General features: G+C 49.1%; 1 protein-coding gene and 1 long non-coding RNA gene across 2 annotated transcripts in view; one reads left to right on the forward strand and one right to left on the reverse strand.

Moving 5' to 3' along the window:
* LOC122375098 overlaps positions 1-3,412 on the forward strand; it is a 35,460-nt gene extending 32,048 nt beyond the window's left edge. Inside the window, exons 4-5 of the long non-coding RNA XR_006255341.1 lie at positions 1,511-1,678; positions 2,432-3,412. This is a non-coding gene — a long non-coding RNA (uncharacterized LOC122375098). The remainder of the gene's footprint in view (positions 1-1,510; positions 1,679-2,431) is intronic.
* A 901-nt stretch (positions 3,413-4,313) lies between these two features.
* LOC122375099 (cadherin-87A-like) lies at positions 4,314-11,211 on the reverse strand. The gene is made up of 5 exons (XM_043354282.1): positions 10,868-11,211; positions 10,293-10,448; positions 9,862-9,963; positions 9,335-9,494; positions 4,314-7,348 (listed from the first exon to the last, which is right to left on the reverse strand). The coding sequence occupies exons 1-5, from the start codon at positions 10,991-10,993 to the stop codon at positions 7,143-7,145; spliced, it is 750 nt and encodes a 249-aa protein (XP_043210217.1). The 5' UTR covers positions 10,994-11,211; the 3' UTR covers positions 4,314-7,142.
* Positions 11,212-23,091: the final 11,880 nt, after the last annotated feature.

Here is a 23,091-nt window from a genome sequence, read left to right on the forward strand (position 1 = left end):
AACAAAAGGCTTCGGGGGAACCGGAAGATCCACCAAAGCTTGACCAGGAAAGAGAGCCGGCAGAGAGGGAACAGGAAGAAGAGTCCTCTGAAAGCAGACCGACAGAAGATACTGCTTCCGAAATGGACTCTGATGGAAAGCCTGATGGAAAGTCGCCTAGAAACACTTCTTGGAGTCGAGCACTGCCCTCAAGCTGCCGCCAGTCGTGAATTTCAAATGAACCGCGCCCTGCCGAACTCGCTTAAGCTAAAAACCGTAGGTTTAGGGATTCTACCGTATCCTACACATTATCAATGTACGATGCAGGCTGGTGAATGTTTGAATTTATCAGTCTCGCTGATAAATGCATCAATCTCGCTAATCAATATAGCAATCGCGCTGATGAATGTATCGCAATTAAGTCCACGTTATTAGGGATCTTTGTACTATTCACTTGGTTTTTCTGATTGACTTGATTGAACTGATCGGTAGAAGACGAAAATGATGCCTACTCGGGATGTGAAACAAGTCGGTATAATAATGTTGGACTGCAATGCTTCTGGTGATTGCTGAATAATTAATCGTTGTAATATGGCAAATGCTCGCGCTCGCGTATGTACATGTTCATGCTCGCGCGAATGTAGGTACATGCACGCGCGAAATGTATAGTCGACTACAGAATGATGTTCCACTTTTCACAGGCAATTATGTGCCTGGAGTGATAGGCTGTGCCGCATCGCATCACCCGGGCTGAGTTCACAAATTATAGCTTTGCCCCAATGCTCACAATCGACACGCTCAATTGCGTGATAAACGGCACAACTTAGCGCTCCGGTCAACTGATAGCTTCTGAGGAGTGGAACATCATTCTGTAGTCGACTATACATGCACGCGAAATGGGTACTTCTCCCTGCTACCCTCTATCCCCACCGACAGAGAAGTTTACTGCCCCAGCTTTATCTGCCCGTACCTATTGCAGATCTCTAAAACGGTGCATATGCGTCAAAATGATCTCGCAATCAACAGCATCTACTTCTTCTACAGGTGATACTGATGCCTTTTGGGTGCTGTGTGGAATGCTAATCCTGCAATTGTTATGGAATCACAAAATACATTATTACGATACCCTCTATCTGCAAACCGGACAAATATGCTTTCGGTTGTTTATGTCGGCGAACCTTATTCTCGACATATCCGTGCGATTTCAACATATAATCACATTGTTACACTATGAAAACATTACCGGAGACGAAATAATCATTTTGAAGAATAGCGTGGCATTTGTTACCTATGCATTACAAATTACAATGCACATTACCTTACACATTTTATGGGCACCGATGAACTCTGAAGTCCGGTCGCCCTATAATCACAAATCATTAATTACATTACACGTACCATACAACGATGATAATTCAGCTTAGCGCGAAATATTCTTGATCGAATCGGTGCTGCTCAGTGGCCCTTCCCTAAACCGAAAACATAATGCAGCAAGTAATGTGCTAAATATTTGCGTTCCGCTGTGTTTCAGGTCCGGTCGTATCAACCTCGTCCGCGGTCCGGCTGCCGGCTGGTTCTACGCTGTGGTTCCTCGAGGAAGACACCAACGCAAAACCGACAGTTTATCCGGTGTTCCGCAGGCTTCTGCGTCAAACTGAGCTAGCAAGGCTGGCTACATGGGCAGAGCGGCAGCTCACAGGTTTGGCTGTCTAGTGGGTATACCGACATAGAAGATAGGTAACCACTTAAACTGCTGTTCTTTAGGTATAATCCGTCGAGCCTTATTCAAACTTTCCTAAAGCTGATGGCTGTCTCTGCTATGTTGAAGCTCGTGCTTTCAGTTTCATGCCGTAACTCGTAAGGCCACTAATTTCGTTATGTGTACATAGTGCCGTACAAACGGTTTCAGATTAGGATCTATTCTTAGGGGAAAAACGACCATTCGCTTATGCGCACTATTCCCTTTTAATTGCTATCTTATCGTTTTACCATTATTGCCTTCTAATTTCTCATATGGCGGCCAGAAGTCCCTTAATTAAATCCGACACTGGCAGCCCCAGATTCTAGGATGACGAGGCCAGGGTCATCTCATTCCGGCTTCAACACTGCCCGCTACACTGTCGGTGTCGTTAGTCGCGTTTGCATAGCATTTTTGACGAGGGGCTCTAGCTCGTTTATTTGGCAATAATTTCGATGTAGCAGTCTTCAACTATTTAGAGGGGATCATTTTGTAAATTGTTAGCACCATTGGCATCTTTTGCAACATCACGGACTAAGATATAAGCTTGCAACAAACCCTATGTAAACGCGTCTGTTGACAGGTCATTGGGATACTTTGCACCTATCAGTATCTATGGAGAGTCACCGCCTCAGCTGAATGCATTGCGTGCAGCCTGCTGTGCAGGAAACGAGCAATGCTTGACGACTCCCACTTCCTCTGTTTTTCCCATAGAGCAACCTACAGAACGAGGCGGAGCGCTCGCCGCTGCAGATGGCGCCACCGGGGCTGGCGAGCGACCTCAAGCAGCTGGCGCCGCCCTCGGTGGAGCTCACCGCTGGCACAGATGGCAGCACCGTCGACTGGTCACCGGCGTCGGTGTTTCTCGAGCCGCTGAACCGCCCGGCCTGCACTGTCTATCACATTCACGCCCATCTATCATAAGTTATTAGTGCCCTCGGCGGAGCCCACCGGTAACATAGATGGCAGCACCATCGCTAGAAGACCTCGACGGGCGTGGCGGTCCTTGTGAAATGTGAACTATATAATATAGTGTAGTGAGCATCACGAGCGTGCTACTTACCAGCATACTGCCCGACTCACTTCTCTACCAGCTCAGTACCCAGTACTACTGTCTGTCAGTTCCGAGGATTAATAAGAACTCGGAGCTTTGACGTGATCGCCGTTTTTGTCACAAATCTGATGTCGTGAAGATGATTGGCGATACTTGATGATGCTGTGCCGATCTCAAGCGATATTGTATTGTCGTTCACTATTCCCTTTTAGCTCGAGGGAGAGGATATTGAGTTGAAATGGTGGGTATGACATGAGGCAAGGGCCTCATATATACTGTAAAGTGAATTCATAGGCATCGAAGGATGCGCAGCGCAGTTGTTCGCTTATTTGATCCCAGTTTGTGTCACTGGCAGTGCATTTCGAGCATATGACGCGATGCATCATGTGCTACGCGATAAGGGCATGTTCGATATTGCTATCTGCCGAGTTTGTTATCAGTCCGTACTCTAAGCGTGTTGTTATGTTGGTTGTGTGAATGTGGCATGAATATGGTTTCGGGGCACGCGCTGATATGTCCAGTCAGTTCCCGAGAACAGATTCAGTGAGCGCTGACCGCAACTAGATACTCGTAGCGCAGGCATCGAAGTCGTCTGTCTCATCTCATCACCTGTCGCTGTCATATAGAAACCGTCGTGCTCGGTGTCATCTCATCATTTGTCGCCATTTTGTCGCTCTCTGTTGTTGGAAACAGTGCCCTGGATGCTGGTATGAAAGTTTTTAGCGAATATAATGGCCAATAAAACGCACATGAGCCAAATGTCTCGATGGAGTTTGCTGAATTGGGCCTTCCGCCGAGGTAGAAATGCCGGGGAACACTGAAAACAGCGATATAAAGATGGCAGTTAGTCGAAGAATAGAGGTCTCTGGGACTCGCAGGACCAGACTAGATGGCAGCACAGAAGGCTAAACGGCTGAAAACACGCTCCAGAAACCCAGAGCTTCGTCCATAAGCCGCACCAAACCATGTATCGATGCCGCTATAATACGGTCTAATTGTAATGCGCTTGAAAGTGGGCGGAGCCTAAATAGCCCTCAAACTGAGATCGGTATAAGGCACTTCCAGGCCCCCAACGGGTTTACCCTGGTGGCCGAGTGGATAGCGTGACGTCAGCATGCATTTTAGACTTTTGAAGGTTTGGGGTTCGAGACCCGTTTATGACGGAAAAATTTATCGTAAGTATGGGTGTTTCCGGGTCTCGAACCCAAAACCTCCGAAAGTCTAAAATGCATGCTGACGTCACGCTAACCACTCGGCCACCAGGGCAAACCCGTTGGGGTACCTGTGAGCGCATTATAACGATCTCAGTTTTAGGGCCAATTTGGCTCCACCCACTTCTTCCCCATCCCCACGCCTTCTTTGGTGACGTAGGGACGCATCGCCGGGAATAAAGTCGCGTTTCATTGGTCGTTTGAAAACTGATCACTGTCCCTGAGCAGCTTTTCGTCTCGTATCAGTCTCGTATTCTCCTTGCTCTTTGTCGAAGGTAATTCTCACGCGACACGCAGCCCACCTCCCTCCGATCCATCTCTAAAAGAGGCATTAGAACTTCACGCGTTTATTGAGACAGTAGTCAACAAACACAAATATCAAATGGTTTCTCTAGCAAGGGGGAGGGGGTGTCGCTGCATAGACTGAACATTCTCGAAGTCGGGGGGGGGGGGGCGCCTCGGGCAAGGTCAGACAAGGTCAGTGCTGCCCCGCCGGGTGGCGGACGGGGCGGCGCCGGCGGCAGTCGGCCCCTGGCAGCTAGACCGGCCCGCCGAGCCGATTGACCCCGGCGATGACCTCTGATGGCCGCGGGCGGTGACAGCCGCCGATCTGGGCCGTCTGGGAGCGAGTGGAGACCGGAAAGGGGTGGGGAAGCTAAGGGGAGGGGAGGAACAGGACAGGGAGGGGGAGGGTGCCACGGATTGAGGAAACGACTACAGGGAAGACTGGCCCCGCACGCAGGGAGCGACCTTACGCTTACGTAGCGGTTACACAACAGTGCAAAGGATTGAAGAGACATCGGAAAAAGTGAGACAATACACACTGAGCGGACAATATGATAGGGCACTTATAAAGTTTTCTTTTCATTTCTTACAAAATTATACAAATAATGATGATACAGAGCAGTGGACAGTTTTGATAAATATCTATAAAAAAACAACAGCCCCACAACCTCATACTACCAACCTAAGCGACATGGAAAAATACATAAGATCATTACAATACAGAGCATTGCTTCTAAAGTCGACCCGACATCAGTCTCATCGCTAATCCAACCAAGATAATAGGACGGATATCAATTCAAATTCATTCGTTGTCTCAAAATGCTAAAGACGAGCACTACGGCCGGTTTCAGTACACCAGCCTGACATTTTATCCACAAACACCGCAATATTCTAGCTTCTTAATGTTCTAGACAAGTCTCTGGTCCTAAATAACTGCCCAAATATGGCTTCGTCGAGCAAGTCACCGAACATTGTACATGGTTCACATTTGGAGAAGTCAATGTTCTAGAAAATAAATAGCGCATAATGGAGCGTAAAACATCGAGGCGTTTAAAGAACTCGTTGATACAGCCATCACAGCGAAAAGCGAGCAAACGAATAGATTACATACGAGCAAATCCAGGATGCAAGACAGAGAAAGGACAATTATGAACAGAAAATATGTCGAAAGGCAATAACTCCTTCATTCTTCTGCCTCATCGCTTATTAAGTTGTTGCGGTAATTACTGGGCTAATAATTGATGTAATGCAGATAATTCATCATCAAAAGCTAGACGCACACATTTGCTTTCTGCACCTCTCGTTCTCTATTAATTTCTGCACATCTTTAAATTTATAAGTCGCCCTTCATTCACTGCAGCCGCATCTCTTACCGGAATTCATCGCAATCTTAAATCTACATAGGTGGTATTCAGGGTTCTGCGACACCTGAGCGAGCGTCGTTTCAGCGAATGACATTTGAGCGAAGCCTTTTCAGCGATTATCAATTTAAGCGATTGACTTTTTCAGCGATTGTCAAGTCGGCGAATTCAATCACAGCGATTATCAAGATAAGCGAGGACCAGAATCAGCGAAACCAGATTGAGCGAATATATGGAGGTCAATGGGGACCAATTGAGCGAACACAGTTACAGCGAAACCGAACGCGACGGAAGTCAATCATTTGCTACTTTGCGGGAATTCTTGCCCTTGGAATACCCGCTTGGTATGCGTCATGCTTCAAGCTGCGCGCGGCCTTTTCTTCTAAGCTTGGAAACCACAACAATATCTGGCCTCATTCTGCAACTTTGATCTGGAAATGTGGAACGTGAGAGATAGGACGATGGAAGGAATGCCAAGGACCAATAATAAACTCGAGGGATGGCACAGGGGGATCCAGTCTTTGTTTCAGGGCCCTCACCCAAATATCTGGAAATTCGTACGGTGCTTGGGGCAAGAACAAATTTTACAACATGGGGAACTGATCCAAATTCAAGCGGGGGAATTTCGCGAAAAACAGCACAAGCAATATGAATCTCTGAACAAATGTTTGGTCATCATTATTGGCAAACAGCAGGTGTGTGTGTGTGTGTGGGGGGGGGGGGGGGGGAAATCGAGCCGCTGTAATTTTTTAGAAATGTGGCATCAAATTGGAGCTTAATGTCTGAACTTTGAACGTGACATCCGGCATCCAGTTCCGAATAACCATGAAAAGTTCCGGAAACATTCGTTGTACGAACGCTCACAAAAGAAAAAAAAATACACCGTTACGGGACGATGAAGTGTTTCGCTGAAATGACAGTCGCTCAAACTGTAGTCGACGAAAAAGATGTCGCTGAAACATAGCTTTCGCTTAAATTGATAATCGCTATATTTGATAATCGCTCAGTTTGATATTCGCTAAGTTGCCAGTCGCTGAAAATGGTTCGCTCGAATGACGTTCGCTCAAATGACACTCGCTAAAGTCGCTCGCACCGGGTATTCAGTGCATGCTCAACGATTGGTATTCATTGCATGCCCTCCAAACGGCAGTACTCCCAAAGTACTTGGTACGGCAGGCATTCATTGCAATGCCGATACACTTCCAGTCTCCAATCACAACGGGGTCACTATAGCCGGGATTCACTGCATCCCTTCTCATGCCGGTATTCACTGCAGGCCGCCCGCCGCGCCGGTATTCTCTGCAAGCTTGCCTCCGACCGGAATTCAGTATAGTTCTGACACCACCTCTGGCTCGGATTCACTGCAGACCCTGCTTCCTGCCGGTATTCACTGCAGCTCGGACACCACCTCTGGCCAGGATTCACTGCAGACCCTCCTCCCGCCGGTATTCACTACAGCTGCTCACACACCAGCTCTGGCCAGGATTCGCTGCAGACCCTCCTCCCGCCGGTATTCACTGCAGCTCGGACACCAGCTCAGGCCGGCCGTCTCTACCGACACTCAGCCGTCGATGGCGACTATCTGCGCCGGACTGCTGGGCGGCCGTCGGCGGCGGCGGAGGTACCCCCGGTAGTCGCTCTCGTGCCGGTACCACACCAGGGATTGTAGGTCCGAGAGGCAGAGTCGGAGAGGAGTACCGTCCCAGGGTCGCGTAATCGGCTGAAACGGGCAGACAGGTCCGAGTTAGACGGGAGTGAGTGAGTGAGTGAGAGAGAGGGAGAGGGAGAGGGAGAGGGAGAGGGAGAGGGAGAGGGAGAGGGAGAGGGAGAGGGAGAGGGAGAGGGAGAGGGAGAGGGAGAGGGAGAGGGAGAGGGAGAGGGAGAGGGAGAGGGAGAGGGAGAGGGAGAGGGAGAGGGAGAGGGAGAGGGAGAGGGAGAGGGAGAGGGAGAGGGAGAGGGAGAGGGAGAGGGAGAGAGAGAGAGAGAGAGAGAGAGAGAGAGAGAGAGAGAGGAGAGAGAGAGAGAGAGAGAGGAGAGAGAGAGAGAGAGAGAGAGAGAGAGAGAGAGAGAGAGAGAGAGAGAGAGAGAGAGCAGTGACAGCGGGAGCGATTTGCATTGAGTTTGAGTTTCGTACGGCTTGTCAATTAGGACTGGTGTCTCACAAGTTCTGTAAGCAGACATCATCCACGGTAACCATGCTGGCACATAGCTACCAAAAGTCTGCTGCTCTAACACTTCACAAACTGCTACAGCAACAAAACAAATAACCTGCTTCTTTTAAAAACGAGTTCCATGTAACTTTGAACACCTCACCATATTGTCGCTAAAGCTCTTGAAAGCAGGTTCATACGTTCAACAGCCCTCCCGTTACCTGTGTCTCCGTTATGACTATGTTGCCTGCCTCTCCGTTGGGACTATATTTCCAGAGTCTGTTGGGAATATGTTATCTGCACTCTGTTAGGGCCATGCTTCGTTACCTGTGTCTCCGTTGGGACTATGGTCCTTTACCTGCCTCTCCGTTGGGACTATGTTTCCCGTGTCTGTTGGGACTATGCGCTGTTACCTGTATCTTCGTTGGGACTATGTTTACAGTATCTGTTCGGGACTATACGCTGTACCTGTGTGTACCTGTAACTATACCTGTAACACGGGCGGGATACCTGGTACAATGACATGCTTGTGACCCCCACGGTCAGGTCAGAGTCCGGACGTCGCCGTTTTCTGTACTCTGCGGTGTCAGGGTACAACGAGCTGCCGGCGGACCTGCGCGCTCTTAGTCAGGCTCGATTCAAGCCGGCACTGAGGGAGCATTTGTTTGACCGCGAGCGAGCCACTTAGCTGTCCTAGTTAGCACACGTGATGAGGGTGAATGTGTGAATGATTGCGGTGACTGTTGTCATATCCCATTCGATTTGTATATGCACAACGACTTGGACATAGAATAGCCGTGTTTCCACGGACATGTCTGTAATGTGAAATAAATAAATAAATAAATAAATAAATATACGTGTTACCTGTGTCTCCGTTGGGACTATGCGCTGTTACCTGTATCTCCGTTGGGACTATGCGCTGTTACCTGTATCTCCGTTGGGACTATGGCTGTTACCTGTATCTCCGTTGGGACTATGCGCTGTTACCGGTATCTCCGTTGGGACTATGTTCCGTTACCTGTATCTCCGTTGGGACTATGCGCTGTTACCTGTATCTCCGTTGGGACTATACGCTGTTACCTGTATCTCCGTTGGGACTATGTTTACAGTATCTGTTCGGGACTATATTCCGTTACCTGTATCTCCGTTGGGACTATGCGCTGTTACCTGTATCTCCGTTGGGACTATGCGCTGTTACCGGTATCTCCGTTGGGACTATGTTCCGTTACCTGTATCTCCGTTGGGACTATGCGCTGTTACCTGTATCTCCGTTGGGACTATGCGCTGTTACCTGTATCTCCGTTGGGACTATACGCTGTTACCTGTATCTCCGTTGGGACTATGTTTACGTTCGGGACTATATTCCGTTACCTGTATCTCCGTCGGACTATGTTCCATTACCTATATCTCCTTTGGGACTATGCGCTGTTACCTGTATCTCCGTTGGGACTATACGCTGTTACCTGTATCTACGTTGGGACTATGCGCTGTTACCTGTATCTCCGTTGGGACTATATTCCGCTAACTGTATCTCCGTTGGGACAATATTCCCTTACCTGTATCTCCGTTGGGACTATGTTCGGCCGGCTCGCCGGGCCGCTGGATGGTGGCGTAGGTATTCTGACCCTCCTCCTGAGGAGAGGGACTGTCCTCCACTCCTCCGGCCGCCTCAGGATCACCGGACACTTGCATGCTCAGCTCCTGCTCCTCGTACATCTGAAGGAGACGGAGACACGGGCCAAAGGAAGAGGTTAGAAGACATGTGTCGGCACAGATTTGTGACATGAAGGCCACAAATTGCTCAGATGACTTACGCTAGTTGTGCCTCACCTGTGACTGATAATATTTAATACTACCGCAATCAAACATTAACCATTTATAATTATTCACCTGAGTAATTATCACACGTGAATATTGTAAAATTGCATAACACTCATTCGTGTGAATCACGGTCGCTGAATATATTTCTGTAAGCATAATTATTCATCCACCAGACAGTCTTGATCCTACTCTCTTCGAGGCCTAGCTATCTTCATACTGTAAATCAAACGGTACAAATAATCACAGTCCTGAGCTCCGTTACTTTGAGTTTGTTTCCGATCCAGAGAGGGTTCTCGGTGCCAGGCGGTGTTTCGGGCTGATCCACAGAGGCCCGCGGAGTGGGCGGCTGCGGCGGCTGCTTCACCTGGCGACAGACGGCAGGCGAGGTCAGGGGCACAGTAGAACAGAGGTAGAGGAGCGCGGATGATGATATCAGACTGAATACGATGAATAACAAGATAAATATTGTCTTGACGGATCTGCATATCTAATACGCATCACCTCTATGGACCCGATAATCATTAAAATAAAACGATAATTTGGTGCTCAGTTGCAATCAAATATCGCATTACGTTGCTCAAATATTAGTCAGCATAACAAGAACAGGCCCAAATCTTCACAAACTTGATCTTGTTCTCACCAACAAACTCGACATTTGACCTCCAAATTTACCAGACGCCACCACCACCTCACCTGCTCCTTGTAGGAGGGCACGGCGACCGGCACGGTTTTTAGACAGCAGCAGACGGCGCAGAATGTCACCAGGCCGATCACCAGCACCAGCAGTAGTGCCACCAGCGTCACCAGCGTCTGATTCGTCTCGTGAGAGGTGGGCGCCGCGTCAGCCGCCTGACGAGAGAGACGTGCGCGCGTCAGAGGGGTTCAACTGGACTTTACTTGTCACTATTCTCGGCTTAGCAGGTTAAGGTAATCGACTGGGCTTTACTTGTCCCTAATTCTGGGTTAAGCAGGCTAAAGCAATCGACCCCAGGGAAACGGACATCAACGGAGATTCAGACAGAACAATAAGATAACCAGTAATGTATTGGACATCATCAAACGTAGTTAAGTTACCCTACATCCCACAATTACCGCATATTCCTCTCTGGCTTACGAAGTTCAATGCCAGCTGCCGTCGTAAAAACCCGCTTCAAGTCTCAATCCTTTCATGAGTCCCATCTGTGTGTACCTCTTTATGTGTCTATCTCCCTCCCTCCCCTCCCTGCCTTCCCCTCTATTCCTCCTTCCTCTCTCCTCCCACTTCTCACCTGCACTTTCTGTACGTTGAGCGCGCCATGCTCCCTCTGAATGTAGTCGTAGTGGAGGTCGAACGCTCGCAGCACCTCGCCAGTGGGTACAATCTGCTGCCGGCCGTCCGCCACGTGGAGGTACATGTCTGACCTGGAAATACACACATACAGAACACGTCAGGATTCGATCTGCGAATTATGAGAGACACGTCAGAGGGTATTATCTCCCACCTGGGAATACATGAAGGGACTCGTCAGGTGATCTCGTCAGGTCATGTGTGACCTGGGAATACACAAGGCACATCAGGGATATATCATACCTGGCAATAGATAGGGGAGGAATGTCTGCAACATATTCCACCTGTAAAGATATGGCAGTCACGTCCCCATACATTCCGGACATTGGGGATATATGACGGGGGGGGGGGGGGGGGAGCGTCCGGCAAACACATACCTATCACCTAAAACAAAACACAATAAACTAATGCATTTTTTCATAAGTATTCACAACTTATGTATACAGGGTGTGGCAGAAAGATTTACCTCTTGATTTAAAAAAAAAAATATTTCGGTCCCGAACAAAGATATTCAATTTATTTTTGGTACACGTATTCAGTAGCATGTCACATCTCAGCAACGGGACTATGAACCAATATGGCCACCTTTGGTCTTCACCCCTGTCCCGAAACCTCTCCCTGCGGAGAGGCGCGGGCGCCGCACGGTGTCCTCGTCGAAATTCGACCATGCCGTCTCGAGGGCCAGCTTCAGAGCGGCCATGCTGCTGTGTGGTGTTGCACACATCTCCCTCTCCAGGATGGCCCAGAAGGTGAAGTCCATCGGGCTCAGGCCCGGACTTGACGGTGGCCACATGTCCTTGTCCCAGAACCCAGGCATGTGGGTCTTCCACCATGCACTGTTGAATGAAGTTCGCCGTCTGAGACGACGCAATGTCCTGGACGACGACGTATCCGTCTCGGAACGACTGAGCGATCCAAGGCAGAGCATGTTCCTCTAGCAGATGGACATAAACGTGTAAGTTGACTTTCACACCCGCCTCGATGAAGATCAAGGGTTCTTTTGAGCCCTCGGATGCGACGGCAGCTCGAACCATGAAACCAGCAGGGTTGTGGCGACCAAAACTGGTCCGGATAACAGGATCAAACTGGATGTACCATCTACCGTTTATGATCCTCCTGATCGTTCTGGGCGAAAAATCGAGGTCCTTTGCCAGTTTGCGCATGCTTCGCCAAGGATTTCAAGACACCGTCTTGTGCAGTGTGCACGATGTTATCCAGCTTTTTGGTGCGGACATGCCTTGTTCTGTCTGATATGGACTTCTTCGACACTGTACCTGTCTCTTTAAGGCATTTCATTATATTGTTAACAGTTTTTATGGCTACACCGAGCTGTTTGGGAACGCTTTGGAAGCTGTGGCCAGCCTGCATCGGCGCCGCAATTTGGGCTCTTTTTGTAATCTCCACCATAGCTCATCAACAACAATGACGAAAATAAAAGCGATCCATGACAATTATACACGAGCCAGATGGGGAGCCCCATGCACAATTTTACTAAAATATTTCCAAAACTTTTTGATTTATGGCCTGAAAACAAACAGGTAAATTTTTGTGCCCCACCCTGTAAGTAAGGCAGTAAGTACCAATCTATCATAGGCAAATACAAATGTCAATTGCTTAGCGGTGTTTGACCTCCCTGTCGCAAATATAGGGCTCATTTGAACTAAAGAGAAGTGCTCTCACCCATCACCATGCCGCCCAGCCATTGCGGATTTATAAGCGGATTTGTAAGCGGGACAACTTAGACGACCCTTATTTGGCACGTGGCTCGTGCCGTGATCGTCGCCAGTTGCATAACGAGGGCGCGGGAAATAACTTTAGAAGAGATGGGGCGAGCAGAGAGAGAAGACCACTAATAAACCGTTTAACGGCTTTTGATGTAAGCCATTCAAAGCTAGACCATGGCCCCCCTCACGCTCAAATCAAAATACCTTTTACCATATGGGAAAAAAACTAGCTATCCCGCTGCTCGTACTCATCTTTCTGATAAACCATAACTTCATGTATTTATTGCTAACATTTCAGCAACGTCCATTTGCATAAATGGCTCATGTGATGGGAGATGACATGATCAATAAGTACACTGTACACTGTACATAGATGGCGAGGCCCGACCATGTTCCAACTAAGACAACACCGACACGGACTGAACTAGTCGAAATTCTACATAATCAAAAAAGTAGCCCAGCCACGCCACATGTCCAATATTGTTCAATATTGCCCTCGCCCCCCCCCCCCCACTGACACAGTAGCGCCAGCCTATCAGCAGCAGATATCCAGAGCCTATGATCGCACTGCGCTGCGTCAAAACCCCATTGGTCGAAACCAGACCTCTCAAAACAGTCTAGGGGGTCAAGTGGGGCAGCACGGACGAGAGAACGGCAAAATCAGCACTCCATAACAATAACACTCAGCTGACTATCTGCACTAAGAATAGACCGGCCTAACAATGGGCGGGCCTGAATGGCAGGCAGACGGCCGCCGCCTGGGAACCTCCCCAGTCACACAGTTCCACGGAACACGCTTGGCCTCAGCCTCCACGAGTCCGGCATCACGTTCCTCAGGCGGTTGTGTTCGGTGCGAACCGCAGGATCTTCACAGAGCTGACTGAAGAGGTGCATGTAGCACTGGTGCCTTCGCTGTGCCAGCTCACTATCCACACCTAACTGGGTGTGAAAACGGTCGCTGGTGTTGAAGAACGAGTCCAGGGCGTCTTGTTGATGCTTCTTCTTCGCATCTTCAAATGACTGACGAAAAATCTCCGAATGCGAAACCCCCATTTCCTCCAACGCATCCATGTGCTGACGATAGTTGGGCACACTTGCTTTGAGGACCGACACCAGCAGAGGGGTGTTGAGCAGCAGGTCACAGCGGTCACGTGGTGACCTCAGGTCAGCAGGCTGACCTCGGGCTGTGTCTCGGGCTGGTCCTTGAGCCAGGCCCGCACTGCGGCAGGGTCCCAGAGCAGATGTTTCAGGTCGTCTTCAGTGAGTAGTGCCAGCAGTGGCGCGGCGTCCCACTCGAAAATACCGCTCTCGTTCTCTGTCAGTCGCACCTGTTCGACTACCTCTTCCGGTGCGATCATCAGCGCATGGAGGAGGAATTTTCTCATGTGCCACCCGAAGGTGTACCTTCGGAACATACAACACACTTCTGCTGGGAGTGATGACACTGCAGCGAACTTGATTTGTGCATCAAGCCCACCAGCCTTCGCAAAACAGAAGCAAAAAGCTGTGTTCAGAAACACACCGTGAGTGATCATGCGGCGCATGAGAACTATACGAGCTTCTTGCTCTTGAAGTCTAGGCTGGGGCTGCTGCAGCAGCAACTGTGATAAATCCCAGTTGCTCTGGATCAACAGAGTCTTCATATGATCCCGGATGTGTCTGACCGTCTTCAGGGATGCCTTTCTTTCGGCCCTGTTCATCAGCTCCATGATGTTGATGTCCTTCCAGTAGAAGCACTTGAGCTCCTTAGTCTGGTAGGCTTTCTCCAGGTAGTCGAGGACTTGAAGGATGCCTTGAGAGACACTGCTCCAGCGCGGATGGCCTGCCTCTGCCTGACATAGCCAAAAGACAGCTGTCTTTAAGTGATAAGACTTGAGCATCTTACCCGGCAGGTTCGCACACTTTTTGCATGCCTTCATGGTCTTGATCACACTCCTTGGTATCTGGTCGAGGTACAGCACAGTGATCACTTCAGCCCGGGAGAAGGACCAGCGCCATTCGAGGTGTTCCGTCGCGCTGCCCGGGGCACCTACTGGCACAAGGTGCAGGCCGAACTCTCTTATGTCACTCAGAGCGGCCTCTGGCAGCCACCCCGACTCACGACATCTCGTGAAGAATTCATCGGAGGGCCAGTAGATCACGTGCAGGCAGAGTATACGGTCCACGAGCGCTACTCCGCACTTCGAATGTGGGCTTGCCAAATGAGGCTCGTCGTGTATCTGTGGCTTGACGTAAGAGATGGCCGGTCCGTGGATGCTCAACTCTGCTCGCGGCTGCACAGCCAGCTCCAGCTCACTGCAGTACTGTCGGACGTCTTGGGCCGAGAACGGCAGGGGCTCTGTGTGCGTACACTCGGGCCGGGGCTGCTGCAGCACCCTGACGAAGCCCAGGTGGCTGGTGGGAGCGAGCATCAGCCGGGGTATGTCCGAGCCGTCGGCAGTCTCGGCATGACCTCCAGGTACCTTCTCAGTTCCAACGGCCTCGGTGTCGGGTGAAACCCACTGCACGGGGCCGAGAGTGTACATCAAGTCCTCGTCTGAATAGCTTCCATAAGCTAGATCCACATCGTCAATGGTGAGCTGTTCGGCCTGACTTCCAGAGATGGAGCCGCTCTGTATGAAAAGGCGTCCGAACGGCGAGCACCTCTCACAGTTAGCCCTCTCCAGTTGTAGGGCCTGCTGCCAGGGCCGTGTCCAGAGGCGTGCAAAGGTGTGAACTCTCTGCTCATTGCACTGTTGAATGAGAAAATTGAACGGCGCGTAGAACGGGTCTTTTGCGGTGATCCAACAGTCAATCGCTGGCAGCAGGAAGGTGTTGTACTGCCTGACTAGGCGGCTTATCTTGTCTTTGGATATGTGCTTCATCCCTGGAAGTGGGCCGAGATCACGTAACGGTGTTACATGGCCTTCAGCCATGTCGTTTGGGTTCTAGGAGCCCGCACTGGATCATCGGCACCCACAGTCCCTCCGCCGTGAGTGTCGGAGTGAAACGCCGCACTGCTCACTGGTCACCCTCTGCGCCGACTAGCCGACGGCCACCGCTGCCAGCCGCTAACCCGTCACTCAACCATGTGCAGAGGCGGATCCAGCTCAGAGTTTTAAGGGGGGCAAACCATAACAATTTATCGATTCTTTCCATGCATCGTCCATAGGCGTAATGTTAAAATCATGCCGTTTGGGGGGGGGGGCAAATGCCCATTTTGCCCCCCCCCCTGGATCCGCCACTGACCATGTGCACAGTGCACAGTGCAGACAGAACCACCGCCGCCTTTGTGCAATGCTCCGCCGCGGCACGCCAGCTGGCTCATGTAAACATCACGTACCCGGGGCCATGTTTATGGCCGGCAGCGGGCGATTATTTACTCAAACCACCAGGCCCTGGAGAAATAGTGTGGTACTGGGGCTGCAACGACAAGAAGGGATATTTTCGACACACAGGTGTTGGGTTGGTGCTGTGTCGAGTGGCTTAGTACCGGTTTCGTTCGATTCCTTTTCGACGGCCATGCATTTTTTAAAATGCATGTTAATGTTAATGCTACTTTAACTAAATTGGCATGTTAAAATGCCATTTTAACATGAAAAAAATCAATCGCAACGCGGTGCCCGTGTCGGATTAACTTGCACTCTATGGACTATGGAAGGGATATAAAAAACTGATGGCAAGTTATTGAAAGATATGGTTAAAACCCATCGATGAATTTCGCTAAAAATGATCATCTAATAGTTGGAAAATGCAAACTTTAAAGAACATGATCGCAGGTATGTAATCCAAAAATATTATGTGGATCACACACAAAATTATATGAGCTTTAAAACGGTAAACTTTTTATAGTCAAACAAAAAATGCTATCTTCTCTAGCAATTTGCAGCAAGTTAATCTCAATCAAATGGCTTCTTTTTCCATGTGAGACGGTAATCTTGCCGAAAGGCATTGTTTCACTCGTTACGTCACACTTACCCTGAAAACGACATTGATTAAAAAAAAATGGCAATTTTATCTCATGAAAGTATCATCACTGGTGTACGAAGAGGGTGCTACCTTCTGAATCGCGCAATATTCGACAATTCGTTCAATTGTCTACACGATGCTGTTTTTCCTATGCCGATCGGACACCCGGTTACCGAGATATCACACAGGGGTCTGACACGTGCCGCCCAAATTTAGCCGTCTTCGCCTGATTTTGCATCTTCTTTACTTGCTATGCTTATGACGGAAATATGCAGTCTTTGGGCACGCAGCTGAATATCGACCCGATCGAGCTCAGAACCCTCAAAGGCACGTCGCGCATCCTTGGTCTTAAAGTTGTGCAAATTTCACCGCGCTAAGCACAACAGTCTGGCCTGTAGCCTGGGATAAATGTGACCACTGACCATGTCGTGACCTCGGTAACAGAGAGGCGCATACACCACAAATGTTACGAGCAAGCGCGAGGTCAGTCTTTGCGTCAATTACAAGCGACAAGTACATCAAACGGATTAATGACATTGAGCTGTCTAGCAAGTAGATAACTTTTATTCTTTAGGCGACTGACGTAGAGCGGAAATACGATTATCAAAACCGTGCTTGATAGTGACGTTAGACACAATGGAATGTTTGTCAGAGTTCATCATGCGGTTCGGCGTGAATACGGACTAATGGAGCTTGATTTGCCCTCTGCTGGCCAGGCGAGCATCGTTCACATATTCACTGTTCATTTAAGAAGGCATGTTGTAGGTATTGATGCGAGACCAAGATTAGCGAATGACCAGCGATCGACCGGAAGCCGAAAAAGGGCAAAAAATTATCGTACTACTGAAGGCGGATGCCTGGAGATGAGGGCATATGTTGTGTGGGATGTGATGTACTTGTGAGTGTTATGTATGTTATATTATACATAATACATATATTCTCATATGAAGTGAACCCTTGTCGCCATGGGGGAGACGGTGGGACCTAAAAAATGAAGACAATCAAAGTACCAAACGTAACAACAAACTGAGTCCTGAATGTGATCGAAATTCACCTTTGTAAAGCGATCAGCCCACCAACCTATCGGTATTCGGTTCTATCTTATCGCGCCGAAGCAATGCAAAATGGCGTCAAACACCGATAGCCGTTCCTACAGATAGTTCAGCGATGGATGTGGGGCTGGCAACGGTGCCGTCGGCAGTCGGCGCAGAGGGAGGCCAGTGAGCAGTGCAGCCTTTCATCTAGACATTTCTGGCGCAGGACTGTGGGTGCCAATGAAGCAATTTCGGGGGTCCTAGGAATCCAGACATCATCATGGCGGAGGGTGGTGGGTCGACGTCAGGTGGCTTTGGCCCACTTCGAGCATCGAAGAAGCTATCCAAAGACAAAGTAAGCCGCCTAGTCAGGCAGTACAACACCTTCCTGCTGCCAGCGATTGACTGTTGGATTACTGCAAAAGACCCGTTCTACGCGCCGTTAAATTTTCTCATTCAGCAGGGCAACGAGCAGCTTATGTACACCGAGACAAGCCTCTGGGCCCGGCCCTGGCAGCAGGCACTACAACTGGAGAGGGCCAACTGTGAGAGGTGCTCGCCGTTCGGACGCCTTTTTATACAGAGCGGCTCCATCTCTGGAAGCCAGGCCGAGCAGCTCACCATCGACGATGCGGATCTAGCTTATGGAAGCTATTCAGACGAAGATTTGATGCACACTCTCGGCCCAGTGCAGTGGGTTTCAGCAGACTCTGAGGCCGCTGGAACCAAAAAAGAATCCGGAGGTCAGGCAGAAACTGCCGACGGCTCGGACATACCCCGGCTGATGCTCGCTCCCACCAGCCACCTGGGCTTCGTCAGGGTGCTGCAGCAGCCTCGGCCCGAGTGTACGCACACAGAGCCTCTGATGTTCTCGGCCCAAGACGTCCGGCAGTACTGCAGTGAGTTTGAGCTGGCTATGCAGCCGCGAGCAAAGTTGAGCATTCATGGACCGGCCATCTCTTACGTCAAGCCACAGATATTCGACGAGCCTCATTTGGCAAGCCCACATTCAAAGTACGGAGTAGCGTTCGTGGACCGTTTACTCTGCCTGCACGTGATCTGCTGGCCCTCCAACGAATTCTTCACGAGATGTCGTGAGTCGGGGTGGCTGCCAGAGGCCGCTCTGAGTGACATAAGAGAGTTCGGCCTGCACCTTGTACCAGTAGGTGCCCCGGGCAGCGCGACGGAACACCTCGAATGGCGCTGGTCCTTCTCCCGGGCTGAAGTGATCACTGTACTGTACCTCGACCAGATACCCAGGAGTGTGATCAAGACCATGAAGGCATGCAAAAAGTATGCGAACCTACCGGGTAAGCTCCTCAAGTCTTATCACATAAAGACAGCTGTCTTTTGGCTATGTCAGGCAGAGGCAGGCCATCCGCGCTGGAGCAGTGTCTCTCAAGGCATCCTTCAAGTCCTCGACTACCTGGAGAAAGCCTACCAGACTAAGGAGCTCAAGTGCTTCTACTGGAAGGACATCAACATCATGGAGCTGATGAATAGGGCAGAGAGAAGGGCCTCCCTGAAGACAGTGAAATACATCCGGAATAATATGAAGACTCTGTTGATCCAGAGCGACTTGCCTTTGTCAGTGTTCCTGCTGCAGCAGCCCCAGCCTAGACTTCCAGAGCAAGAAGCTCGTATTGCTGTCATACGCTGCATGGTCATTTACGGGATGTCCCTGAACCAACGACTTTACTTCTGCTTTGTGAAGGCGCATAGGGTTGATGCGTACATGAAGTTCACAGCAGTGTCTTCAAAGCCAATGGAGGTGTGTCGCATGTTTCGCGAGCAGACCTCCGAATGGCATATGAATAAATTCCTCCTCCATGCGCTGATGATCGCACCTGAGGAAGTAGTCGAACAGGTGCGACTGACGGAGAGCGAGAGCGGCATCTTCGAGTGGGACGCCGCCCCACTGCTGGCACTGCTCACTGAAGACGACCTGAAACATCTGCTGAAAGACCCTGCCGCTGTTCGGGCCTGGCTCAAGGACCAGCCCGAGACAGAGCGGCCGGCCGGTCTGCCCGCTGACCTGAGGACACCACGTGACCTCTGTGACCTGCTGCTCAACACCCCTCTGCTGGTGTCGGTTCTCGAAGCAAGTGTGCCTGACTATCGCCAGGAAATGGAGGAGTGGGAGAAAATAATGGTACCGGCCTCTGATCGCTTCCGGTGGTCATTCGAAGATTGCCGGGAATCGATGAAACAAGACGCCCAGGACTCGTTTTACAACACCAGTGACCGCTTTCACACCCAGTTAGGCGTGGATAGTGAGCTGGCACAGCGAAGGCACCAGTGCTACATGCACCTCTTCCGTCAGTTCTGTGAAGATCCTGCGGTTCGAACCGAACACAACCGCCTGAGGAACGTGATGCCGGACTCGTGGAGGCTGAGGCCAAGCGTGTTCCGTGGAACTGTGTGACGATTCCCGAGCTCCAGCAGAAGCGTCACATGGGACGCTACGTGCGCCATCGCTTTCGCCTCCACACATGAGGTCAAGTGTGTTCTGAGAGCTCGGTACTGCTGCAGCGACTGCAGAGAAAAACAAACATGGACGCTATACCGATATCTCAGAAAGGAGCTCCGAAACGCTCTCTTCTCCCGAGTGCTCGGGACGAAGGACGTGAAGCCACGGCACACATTGGTGCCGCATTTCCATCACTTTCAAGTAGAGTTGCAAAATTTCCCTACCGCACTACCGGCATGCCGGTAATTTTTCACTACCGCAGGTTTTCTCGTGGTATCTGGCATGTCTTGCCGGTAGCATGCCGGTATTTTTGATTTTGCACAAAAAATTATCAGCATATGATTCAAACTTTGGACACTAAGAGGCTATTTAATTGTAATAACAGCAATCTTAGCCACTGCAAAATACATTTTGTGGTAGAAGTTCCATTGCTAAGGGTAGGGGTAACACATGAACCTCAGCATTTCACAGGTTTGGCTCTAATTAGAATTGTCAAGAATCTACTGTGGTCTATCAAAGAAAGACAAAGAATACTCATTCATGTTGCAAAAGCACAACCAATTAGTAAGTCTAATGGTAGGTAATAGGCATAACACAATAACTAAAATAAATAAATGTTCATGGCAACATTCCCTAGGCAAAAGGCAGAATCAAAACAAAACAAAACACATTGTTTGGAAACTGGCCTTGAGTCCTGAGATGTGGTCTGAGATACTCTACAAAGAATTTGACACTGAAAATCCAGCTGAAAAGGCAGGTGTTCGGTAGCCCTGAGCCTAACTTTGGTCCCAAAATGAAATGAAAATGAATTAAACTGGCATTTTGTCTTATCTTTACAAGAAACCACAACATGCAGACGAAATGAATACAATGTGGCGCAATGTGGCGCAAAGGCAACCAAGGATTGACTTTTAAGGTCCTCTGTCCCCTAAAGAAAGGATGTAAGCTGATGACGTAATATTTATTCATATGCCGTTTTGGTTGAATCACTCAAGAGAAATCAATTTTCTTGTAGTGAATAACACTCACAGTGTTTATTTTATTGGAATTCAATATCGTGTTGGATGATTTTCATCAATAAAATCATTGACGAGGCAGAAGTTTGCAGTCCTAAAACCTTATTTGCAGTGTTTTAATCAGCTGGTTAAAAACTGTGTTATGGCGCATCTGTTTCGAAATCCTTTATCACCTTGTGTTTGTTCCCGCTTTTGAGATGGGGGAGGACTATTGTATCGTTTTTATACATATTATTTGGTGACTTCGCAGGACAAGTGAGTTATTAACACATATTTTTACATGATTCGTATTAAGAACGCTTGTGGTAAATGTGATTGCTGCTCACTGTGAACACCTTTTAGTAATTCAAGTTCTTTTTGTCCTTGCTTTTTGATGAATGTGTTAATGCTTGTTGTAGGCAATACCTTTTGATTACAGGTGATATTTTAACAGCTGTAGACTGGAATTGAGTTTCAAGATTGTGGTATTTGTGGGGCCAACTCAGCCAACATCAGGCTGCTGGTAGTTTTGGTTGGACAATGGGTGGCTGCTGGGTGGAGCGGTTACTGAAATTGCCAAAATGTGGCATAATCAAGAATTCAGGTTTTTTGGTATGCCGGTAATTTGGCGGTTTTTTTTGCTTGGGGCGTGGTAGCATGCCGGTATCCCAGAAAATTTTTGTGGGGCGGGGCGGTGCCGGTAGCAGCCCATTGGGAAAACTTTACAACTCTACTTTCAAGGACCCAAGGGAGTACTCACGTACCCGAAAATAATATCAGTTGAATTAATTGGCGGGAATGAGGCCGCCATGTGACGTCCACTGGGTGATTTGGTTGGCGCCAGTGTTTAGAGATCGTCCGAGTGTGTAGCTTCTGTATCGGTTTTCGATGCTGTGAGTCTTAATTGATAAAGCACTTTGATCTGAGGACGTAGTAACTTGTTGCCACGCTGTTCTTATGCCCTTTCCCACAGCAGTTGTGTCGTGACATCCTACACCTGATATGTGACAGTTGAAATATGTTCGCGGCATGGTTTATTTGTTTATTTGTGATTTGTGCGTCGCATGTTAACATTCAAGACTTTTTTTGTAACAAAGATATTTACCGCATGTGCATTATGCCTGTAAAAATATGAAACACAATATACATCACGATGTTTATCTTAATAAATATTTTTGATGGATCTGCTGTCTTTCAATGTCTCTTACAGTCAAATGCAAACATGTCATTGCCAAATATAGCTACGTTAGGGTAGGGCCGGGTCAATAACTCGGCACCAACGACAAGTACAAACATCGAATAAATTAATGTCATCAAACACCAATCGCAATTGGGAGCACCTACAAAATAAAGATTATCTAAGTAAATACCAAGCGAAACAAATATCAAATGCCCGTATGTAACAAAAGGTGACCAAAAACCACCTTCGTAAAGCTATCAGCCCACCAAAAGCTTCTGTCGTGCCTATCGGTATTCGGTTCTATCTTATCGCGCCAAAGCACAGCCGTCCGACTCCGATAGCTGTACAGATAGTTCAGCGACGGACGAGCGGCTGGCATCGATGCCGTCGGCAGTCGGCGCAGAGGGAGGCCAGTGAGCAGTGCAGCGTTTCATCTCGACATTTCTGGCGCAGGACCGTGGGTGCCCATAAAGCAGTTCCGGAGATCCTAGGACCCCAGACATCATCATGGCGGAGGGTGGTGGGTCGACGTCAGGTGGTTTTGGACCACTTCGAGCATCGAAGAAGCTATCCAAAGACAAAGTAAGCCGCCTAGTCAGGCAGGACAACACCTTCCTGGTGGGGCATTCCACGTCAAATCGAACAAAAATCGGCTGTTTTGCACCTTACCATCAGCGATTTCATTATAAATTTGTGAGCGAGTTCCTGTGTGGCCCCGGACATTACATTGATGTTTTTTGCACATTCTGACCACAGGTCTTCTAAATATAGGCATCAAATTTTTACAAAATGTTGCATCTTTATATTTTTGAAC

Source organism: Amphibalanus amphitrite, unplaced genomic scaffold, assembly GCF_019059575.1.
Source record: "Amphibalanus amphitrite isolate SeventyFive unplaced genomic scaffold, NRLGWU_Aamphi_draft 001774F_arrow, whole genome shotgun sequence".
In the NCBI taxonomy this organism is placed as follows: Eukaryota; Metazoa; Arthropoda; class Thecostraca; order Balanomorpha; family Balanidae; genus Amphibalanus; species Amphibalanus amphitrite.

What these genes read in the sequence shown, in the direction of transcription:
- LOC122375099 (XM_043354282.1), bottom strand. Translation starts at nt 10,993, where the DNA reads ATGTACCTCCACGTGGCGGACGGCCGGCAGCAGATTGTACCCACTGGC. An exon ending in TCAACGTACAGAAAGTGCAG is followed by an intron (nt 10,449 to 10,867) that starts GTGAGAAGTGGG and finishes CTCTCTCGTCAG; the next exon opens with GCGGCTGACGCGGCGCCCAC. An exon ending in GGATCGGAAACAAACTCAAA is followed by an intron (nt 9,495 to 9,861) that starts GTAACGGAGCTC and finishes CGTCTCCTTCAG; the next exon opens with ATGTACGAGGAGCAGGAGCT.